Genomic DNA, 10,113 nt, shown 5'->3' on the forward strand with positions numbered 1-10,113 from the left:
AAAACAAACCCCTGCCATTTTACCTTTATTTAAGGACACCTATGTTTAGGGCTGCATAGTGTTTCAACAGAAATCAGTGTCTGCTGAACATGCAAATGTCTTTACAGGCACCAAAGTTAGTGCTGTAAGAAAAAGATAGTCACATTTTAATTTTATAAATGTTTCTTGATGTCAATTACATATTACAGATTCAAAAGTGAAATTAAGGAGCAGCAGAATGCATTTCTTTATCTGAAAGGTCACTATTCCAAATATGCTGCTAACAGAATGGTTAAAAGGAAAGCGTGTACGAAATGAAGAGACAGCAGCAAAAAAGCAGATCTGAATTCATCTGGAATAAACTCATAAATTCATATAGAAACAGCTTTAATAAAAAGCAGTATCAGTCCTGGGATGTTCAACTAAGCCAGCTAATTAGCCCTGCAAATACAGGGCAAAAAGACTATTTAAAAAGGAAGCACAATAATGAAACTTAAAGAAAGGCAATATAAAACAAATCTCTCAACAAAAATGAGACGAGAATTCGTTTTCCCCGTGGCGCTCTCCAGAGCTCCTGAAAGTGCCTGCTGCTGGCAATGAATGAAATAGAAGGGGAGGAGGGAGAACAGAAAGAGGTGTTATCTTACCAGCCGACAGAGCTTATCGCTCCACTCCCTTCATGACGCTGGGAACTCACAAGCCTATAAAATGTGCCTTGGCTCCCAGTCCCCTTCTCCTTCAGCAAAACCAAAAGCAAGAGGTAGCCGTACAGAAGAGGAATGGGATGCTGTTCTACCCAGAGGTAGCTCTCCTGACTCAGCTGGTACAGCCTTTCTAACAGTTTGAGCACCGCAACCAAAGCTTTTTCTGACAGATCTCTCCTTCCCAGTACCTGCTGTGCTGCCTTACTTCCTTCTTTCTTTCCTCTTCTTATCTGTTGGTGGGGATTTTGGAGGGTTGGGAGAGGGAGGTGGGAGAGGCACATCATTCCTGGAAGAGAGGAGAGGAACATCCAAGATGACTTCTTTCCCCACAGCCAACTGGAACATGAGCCTTGCTGCAGCGGGTGATCCCTGGGGACAGGCGTTGGGAACACCAGCTGGAAACACTTCTACCCCTGTAGCATCCTCAGCAGCCAACTTCTCCAATCAGTTTGTGCAACCCTCTTGGCGCATTGCCCTGTGGTCTCTCGCTTATGGTGGTGTGGTGGCAGTGGCTGTTTTTGGAAATCTCATTGTCATCTGGATTATCCTGGCTCACAAGCGCATGAGGACAGTCACCAATTACTTCCTGGTGAACCTGGCCTTCTCCGATGCCTCCATGGCTGCTTTCAATACTCTCATCAACTTCATCTACGCGCTGCACAGTGAGTGGTACTTTGGAGAGGCTTACTGCCGCTTCCACAACTTCTTCCCAATCACAGCTGTCTTCGCCAGCATCTACTCCATGACAGCAATAGCCGTGGACAGGTGAGAAAAGAGAGGAAAAGTTTAGGGATAAGAGATTGAGATCAGAATCTCTACTGAAATAAAAATACAGAGATAACAATCACTAAATGATGAGAGGCAAAGCCCTCAATAGTTCATCAATTGTGCTCCTCTGTAGTTCTTTAAGATTTCTCCCTAACACACTGTTTTTCTCCCTGTCTTTGGTCTTTCTCCTTCAGCTTTTCATTGGGTTTATTCTCTTGCTTTCTTTTACAACAAACACTTCCTCTCTCTGTTTGACTTCAGCTGCTCTCTGGGCTCTGGCTTTTAATACTAATTCTGCAACAGCAGCCATTGTTCAGGGTTTTGCTTCCCCACCTGTGAAAACAGTATCTGTCCCTCAGTCAATGTCATCTAATTCATACTGATAAGGAGTTGTAGAGATTGGATATCAAGGGAGAGGATTTGAAATTTCCCTCCTCTTTGTATTTCTGCAGCTGGCAGAGGCATTTGCCTCCTGCTCAGAAATCACTTCAGACTCCAGTTGTAATAGCTCTTCTCACAGACAGCTCTGAGCTGCTTGGTTCCTCCTGATTTTAACTAATGAGACTATTTACATTGCCATCTGTGCATATCCAGAGGTCTGGTGAGAACACGATTTCAAAGTGCTTGATGTTTTTCTGATTACTTGCAGCAAAACAAGCCTTTGTGACTGTGAAAGGAAAGAGGGGAGGGAAAAACTTTACCTTTGTGCTCTTGACAATAATGGAATTGGACAGCTGTAGTCTCCATAGAGTAAAGGGGAGATATAGTTGTCAGATTTCCAATAGAGATGCTTTGATGGACCATCTTTCTCAGAAGGTGGTGTAAGTGTCCCCTAAGAAATGTTCCTTTATTATCATTTTCCCATTTGCTGTGCTGGAGACGTAACTTGCCCCATGCTTTAGAAATCAAATAAATTCCTGAATTTTCATTCATAAAAACAGATCATTTTGTATTTCAGATCTTTTATTTCTTTTAGCAATGCACTGAAATTACTCATAAAACCCTTTCTACACATTCAAATCACGTTATGCATCTTGCCTGAATTGACTTGGCAGAATTGCAGCACTTTCCAGTGATGGTAGTTAAAATTTTATAAGGTTCAGTCTGTGTTCTGAAATGTTATTTCTCATTTCCAGGTGCAAAGACTGGGAGTCATGTTGTACCTTTTGTCTGTGCTGTGGACAAGTTCTTAATAATGCTTTTCTGTTGGCCTTACTAATTGCAAATTTTAGGTGGCATTCTCAGCCAGATGCATTTCTGTTCCATAAAGCTAAAAATGAAAGAGAAAATGAGATCCTTAGCAAGTCTTCTAGCTCTCTGCTGCAGAGATGGGTGAAGACAGAAGGAAATCAGTACACTTGCTTCCTGCCAGTGATGTATCTCGTTCCCAACTGTTACTTCCCATTAATAATGGAGGAGGTAGTGTAAAGCCAGTGATATTATCTTTAACCAGGCAAAGATTTCTTCCATTGTCAATTTGGGTTTAGCTTAAGATTCTCATCTAGCTTGAAGTTTCAGAAAGATAAAAGGGTTTTAATTGATGCTGAGGATTTAACTGTTATTGCTCCAGATGATCATGTCATTAGGCGAGCAGTTACTAGGATGCTCTGAGTAAGGTTTTTTCATTTTTCTGACAAAAACGTCCACAGAGATTTAGTACTTACTACCTTGAAAGTTCCTAAATTTATGCTAGGAAACTGGAAGCCAAGGTGAATACAGTTCCTTGGGAAGCCAAAGGGTGCATTTCCGGGCTGAGTAAAGAACAGCTCTGCTCCACACTGACTGAAGTTCAATGGTCAGATACAAAGGTATTGAAAATGTTTTCCTTGGTTTAGTAGTGTGAGACACTGGTGCTCAGAAGTCAGTCAATTACTACTGTTATTCACTCTGATCTATTTCTTGTCTGAAAAGCCCCTCAAGAAATCACAGTTTCTACCCCACCACATCTTCCAAGCTCACCTGTCCCCAAAGACAAATCAAAATCTTCCCTTGCACAGTGAACAATGCCACAGCTGTGTTTAGGTGAGCTCTCTGTAGTACCAAGGAGCATCACGTAAAACAAACAGAAGAGCAGTCTATCCCTCCTTCTCTATTGACACTGCTATTCCTTTTCACTTTATACCAAATCACACCCGACGCATTCAGTACATTTAACCATTTCCTGACTACCTCTACAGAACACTTCTGCAGTCAAGAGGAAAACTGAGGGTCAAAGCGAATCCCAAGGAATGTCCTTGGATGTACAGACTGCCTTATTGCAGGGCACAGATATGCTGGGTGAACATTTTTTAAATCTTTGGTTCCCATTTGCCTTCAGTAAAAGTTCAGCCAGTGCTTCAGACAGGACACTCTGCTTTAGTTTTGACACAGCAAACTCATACTTACACACTCATGTTCTTTTTGTTTAAAAAAAAAAAAAAAGCCACAAATTAGGATAAAGCTACTGAAGGAACTGAAATGATGAGATGGTACCAGATGATTTTCCAGTAGAAAATCTTAAAATCCCAAAATACTGAAAGTTCATGGGTTGCAACTCACTAAAAAGAATGTTGTGATATGCTCCATTGATCATTTTAGAACATCTAAATGTTCACCGAGTATGAATGAGTCACTGTGATTCTAGACATCACTGAGCAGAGGTCACAGGCAGTACACGTTTCCTTTCACATCTGATTCTGTAGGCCATGTTGTCTACGTTGTGTGCGCTGTCAAATCACTGGACTGACACAGACTTCTGTGGTGTAGGCGGTTCCTGCGGTGGGGTGTGCTGCATCTGGAGCTGAGGATGAAAGTATCCAACACTGCTGCATGACCACCTGCTTGTTGAACATAGACTCAAATTTACATGGGTTTATTTACCCTTCCTGGTGGTCTTTCTCCCCTGCCTTCTACTTCTTTTACAACTGGCTGTTTGCAGTCTACTGCAGAGATGCCACAGGTAGCTTTAACCAAGCCAGCTCAAGTATGGGAAGCAGCACAGATTTTACACTGTACTGCTTCACAGGCATGCATGCATTCATTCATTCATTCATTCATTCATTCATTCATTCATTCATTCATTCTTCTGTAGCTCGTGCTGCACAGTACCACAGTTTCATTGCTTCCAGTGCAATAGTTCCTTTAGCTACCTTATAGGGATAAACTTTTGCAATAGCGTAAGATAAACTGAATAGGGGATAGTTCTGGAGCCAATATGCCCTTCTCTGCCACTGGCCAGTGCATGATCCTAAAGGGTCACGTGTCTTAACTCCGTCTGTGACTACTGGCTGTGGTACAGTTCTTGGACATATAAAAGATGGTAACTTGGGCAGAACTTAAGCCATCTGGCCCTGCCCACTGAAGACCCACTGTTCCTTCCTACTAGCTCTTAGCATGCAAAAGAGGTCATTCATGTACACTGGCAATTAATTTCCAATCCCAAGATTGCCTCATTATACAACTAGTTCTGTGTACAGGCCTGGAAGTTCTCTGCAGATATTTGATGGTTAAATTGGAAGTTTAGAGATGTAGCAATATAGCATAAAATAACATACCTTCAGTAGGGGACCTAGTATATTTTTACACATTTTTTCCTGTTACTAGCCCATCTACAGTATGACCTTCTCAGTTATTGTTCTCTCGGCAATTCCATAATGATTTCTTCACCTCAACAAGTTTAACTCTTTGTAAAAGCAACGGCTCTGGAATTAAATAAGGTATTATAGCAGTGATGGTGAGTAGCTGCTGATCCTATTCACATCTCGCCATTTCTTTTCTTCCTAGTCTGCAAACAAACTTTTCATCTTTTAAGAGCTATTACATATATATGAGATTTTTTATATGCAAAAGTAATTGAAAAGAATAATATATATATACATGCCAATATTTCACACAAATGTAAATAAAATTACATTTATGATACACCAATGTTCTGCATTACTGCAAAACAGCCTACAAGGCTTACTACTGCTCAACATGCATCAACATAATAGCATCAAAAAGACCTACGTATTTTTCTTCTTTTGACAAATGATTAGGAAAGAAAAAAATTAGGGATTTGACCCAATTCTTTCTAAAGATCAGATTCTGCCAAATGTTACCCACCTATCCTAGCCCTAGACTCTGAAAAAATCCCAGCCCGTTTTTCAGTTCAGCTACTTGCAGAGTCAAAGGTACTGCAATAGAAGAATGACAAAATAATGTCTAATGTTAAAGAGAATTCCACTTTCATGTACTTTGTTTTAATCACAAGACTTTCCTCACATGTTGTGTTTATAACAACTCTGGAGCTGTTACAATTTGCTGCCTCAGAAAGCCACTAATAATGGAAGTCCAATAATTAAATTCAAATCTGGAGATTATGAAAGTAAATCACCATTTTTAAAACTTAAAACTTGATCATGTTCTGAAGTACCATTATCATTCCAGTAACTTAATCTTTTCCCCCTTTTTTGGTCCTTCTGACAGAATGAAATGCCCTTTTTTTGACCTACGGGCAGATACAGAACTTTATATTTGTCTAGTCCAACAGAGCTGTTATGAAACTTCCTATTCATACATATTCCACAGAACTGTGCCTGCAACTCTATTTTTAGAAGGAATAAGGCTGTTAAAATTAGAGCTAAAAGACAGGTATGTTAGCACTCTTACCTCTGGTACCCCAGACAGCTCACTAAAGTATGATTAAACAGCACCATGTTGTTGACATGGATAACGTGCTGACATCAGGATGGATGTTTCTAAAAATTTGATTGAAAAATCAAATAATCAAACAATTTGCAGCAAAATGAGAATTAGAATCCAAGAGCCATGGGCCCAGCTTTCTCTTTCCCAACACACCTACGCTCACTTTGCTGAACACCAGACTCAAAATCAAATTGACCTTCACTAATAAAATATTTAATAATTAGAGAATCTCCATGTTTCAGAATATGATCGATTCTTATTATTAGCAGTCTATTTCCTTTTGGTTGCCCTTCTCATTTCTTTTTAATAAGCTTCCTCAAGTTTTTATAGTTCCCCTTTTTCAATGAAACACTACTATAGCAGCTTTTTTTGGCTTTTATTGTTTCTGCAGAGATCTTAAAACCAGCCACACTCTAGACACTATTTGAAGAATAATAACATTTAAGCCTGACTATAGACACTATTTGGGACCAACTTAAGAGGTCCTTGTTTACTTTGGGCTTCTCGTTAGATGATCCATAGAGCTGTCCTTAACGTTGACCAAGGATATATTTTATGTCTGCACAGAAGTCACTGATATCTTCTATTATTATTGCATTACCTGCTATCACAGCCTTTCTAATTTCTTTTGGCATGTCATCATTATTACTGTGAATTAGCCGAGTGTATAATCCTGAAGTTTATTTTTTCAAAGTCATGCTTGGAGTGTCAAACCATAAAATTCTATATTATTCATGAATACATTTGTTTTACTTGACTTGACTTTAAACTATATTTAACATTCCTCCTCTTGCACAATCTCCTCTCTTTTTTATGAACCTTAGTATGATAGTGTTATGTTCCTCCTACCTACTTTCTAGTATGCCTATTACTATGCCAATAGTATGCCAATATTCTTATTCAAAACTCAGTATCCTAGTTTCCCACCTTATTTCTTCAATTTCTAATATGTCTACAGAAGCACACATATACTGGGCCAGTTTTCTATTTTTCTGTGACATTGTTCAGTTACTGACAGCTGTTAATAATCCTTCTATACACTCATTAGACTCCAGCATAAGTAATATGATACAAGCTTGTAATGGAAGTCAGTTATGAGGCGTAAAAGCATGATTCAATTTATCAAATGAAACCTAAATTCATCATGTGTACACACTCAGATCCTCAAAATATCACTTGGGCTCTTCATTCTCTTCAAGTGTATGCTGTAAGAGCAGTTATTATTCACAAAGTAGTACCACAAACCCTATAAATGAATCCGTTACTGAAATTCTGAAGTAGGCAGTTAGCACATTGAAAAATATATAATCTTTCCAGTAGATTGTATTCTGGTATCTGTCTGCATGAGTTCCTATTCCTGGGACAAATTGCTCAAGGCCTTCCTGTGCCATAAAGAATTTAAACTGATACTCCTGCCAAACTATACACGACCATCTTTGATGTAGAATAGCATTATCTGAATTGGGAGTTAAGTACCTGTTACCTGTCCTGTGTGCTCAGAAACACTGAATTATAGGGAAATGTGTATGTGAAAAAATGATCTCAAATATGTCTAACAGGTTAGGATATGGAGTGCACAGGGCATGACCCTACATTGTGGTCATATGGTAGTGGCATCAGCAAAACATGCACACCAAGAAGATGCATCCTGGTACTTGCATTCTTGTATATGTGCTTGGTACCAAGTCTTTTGTGCTTGGCACCAAGTGTTTCGTGTTTGGCTCGCCAGTGAATAAACAAGGTTGAAGCAATGGCAGGCAGGAAACCTGCACTGCCTGGCCAGCTGTTGTCCCCTGTCCAGGGCTCAGCCCAAACAGGCCCCTCTCTCACTCCCCTTCCTTCAAACTCTCTTATCTCAAAGCAAATGCTTTCCATGTAAAAGAAGAGAGAATTTGCACTGAAGACCAGGGAGATAGATTAACATAGGAGCAAGAAAAACAAAAAGGTAGATGGATTTCTTTCCAGGTTTCTTGCACTTTACAGGCTATTTTCCCCACAGAGATCTCCCCCTTATATCTGAGAATATTTTCATGTGAGGAAATAGATAAAGGGAGTTTCTGTAAACTCACTGTGCTGCTTTTTCCACAAGATGCCATTTTATTGTTAGTTAGCTTTACCTGCCTCTGGTGTCACATAACTACACAAAACACTACCTGCTCTACCCCAAAACTAAAGTTCAATACAGCTTTTTTTTCAAACTAATGGGTGACTTCATAATCATGACTTCATGAATCAACCTTGGTCACTGCATATCTTGAAGGGGAAAATGCAAGATATGCTTTTAAAATTATCCCTGTTATTACTATTATTACTTTACCAGTCAAACTATAGAATCCAAATAGGAAATCCCTTCCCCATTTCTATTTCCCAATTAGTATTTTAAGATAAAGCACATCATATTTCTGGATTCCAGTATCTAGGCTGCCCTCTGAAAAATACTAGTCCTCAGAACTGGAGATAAAAAGTTGAATAGGAGAGCATTAAGGGTTCAAAAATCATGAGATGAAACCTAAAGGACTCTTTTTGTGGGCCAAAAATGATTTTCTGGGTTTCACAATTGTGTCTCTTTGTTTCTGAGAAAAGAGGTGAAATAGTTTCTGCAGAACACGCTGATGCAACAGCTACAAGATTCAGACTGTCAGAGACAAAGGAAAAATAATCTACTTCTTGCTATGGTACAAACTCATAATGATCAGGCAAAAACATAGAATCTTATTGTTTTTTGGTCAAAATTCAAGTCAGAGTTGTGTTATTGATACCATACTGAGACAGTTTGGGAATAAATATAGGCATAACAGCTATTATTTTCCTCTTTTTTTTGCCTTGAGTAAATATTCTATTTAACAAGCTGCTTCCAAAAGATGCAGTGAAAAAAATGAGGTTGATATGCCAGTGTCTTGAGGAGTAAATATAAGCAACATTTACAACAGTGACTAGCCCCAAGTCTTCTTGTTCCAGGCAGGAAACAACATCTGACAAGTTCAAACCATGTGTTCAAATGAGAAGTTCATTTTATTCAGTCTTAGCCTCTCAGTGCCCTTATTTGTAGCTTAATGAAAACTATTAAAAGATGTATCTGTGGTCTACTATGTAAACCTACAGTACTTTTCAAAGATAGTCAAGGGTTGGAGGGTTTTTTTTTTCTTTTTTTTTCTTCAATATTATTGCCGATATGCTTGTATATCTGATTGATTTACCAACAGGAGAGAAATCTCTATCATTCACTTGCATTTACCTAAAATGAAATTATTTCAAAATAACTGCAGAAACAAGAAGGAAGCCACTGAGATGACAGTGTCAGAAGTATAGGCAATAACAGAGTGGGTTGTAGTCTGTGCAGATGGAGCTGGTTTTGCAGACTTTGCATTAATATTGGCCCTTGATAGCCCAGGTAGATCGTATTCAAAGAACAGGAGAAACAGAAGTTCTTCTGTCAGGGGAAGTGAGTTAGTCCATCATTTTATGAGACAGACCAAAGAAAAGTGTTACCCTTTGTCTATCAATATGCATAGGTACAGAATACATTGTGTAAAATCAATTGCATACTTATAAAAATCTAGCCCATTGTCAGTTACCAAAATGTTCCTCAAGCAGAAAGCATTGCACTGTTTATGAGAACTCAGCTACACTGAAGAATTTCAGCATTCCTGTTTTAAGGTTTCTGTTAAGAGGTACCCAAAAGCAAAGCACCGGATGATAGTCCTGATTCCAGAAAAACTGCAGTTGCCCCCTGCTTAAAGCATGACAACCATTCACCAAGAGCAGCACATGTGTCTCTGGGTGAATCAAGGCCAAGTTATCCCTCTGAGATAGTGCCTGCTGATCTCTCAACAGTACAATGTGTTTGTTTATCTATCATGTTGTCATACATTCTTTCTTTATGCTGTTAGCTTTAAGATGATCACTGCGTAACAGTAACATTGTTCACTGTAGATCCTTCTGGCCACCAAAACCAGACTTATTCAACAGTGAGAGACAGTACTACAAAAATGCCTGA

General features: G+C 39.1%; 1 protein-coding gene across 1 annotated transcript in view; it reads left to right on the plus strand.

Moving 5' to 3' along the window:
• The first annotated feature begins 1,026 nt into the window (after window positions 1-1,026).
• The window catches only part of TACR3 (tachykinin receptor 3), a 37,415-nt gene continuing 28,328 nt past the window's right edge, over window positions 1,027-10,113 (plus strand). The window contains exon 1 of the mRNA XM_009885503.1: window positions 1,027-1,448. Coding sequence (XP_009883805.1) covers window positions 1,027-1,448 — 422 coding nt within the window. The remainder of the gene's footprint in view (window positions 1,449-10,113) is intronic.

This window comes from Charadrius vociferus, unplaced genomic scaffold (genome assembly GCF_000708025.1).
Source record: "Charadrius vociferus isolate BGI_N301 unplaced genomic scaffold, ASM70802v2 scaffold55, whole genome shotgun sequence".
Taxonomy (NCBI): Eukaryota; Metazoa; Chordata; class Aves; order Charadriiformes; family Charadriidae; genus Charadrius; species Charadrius vociferus.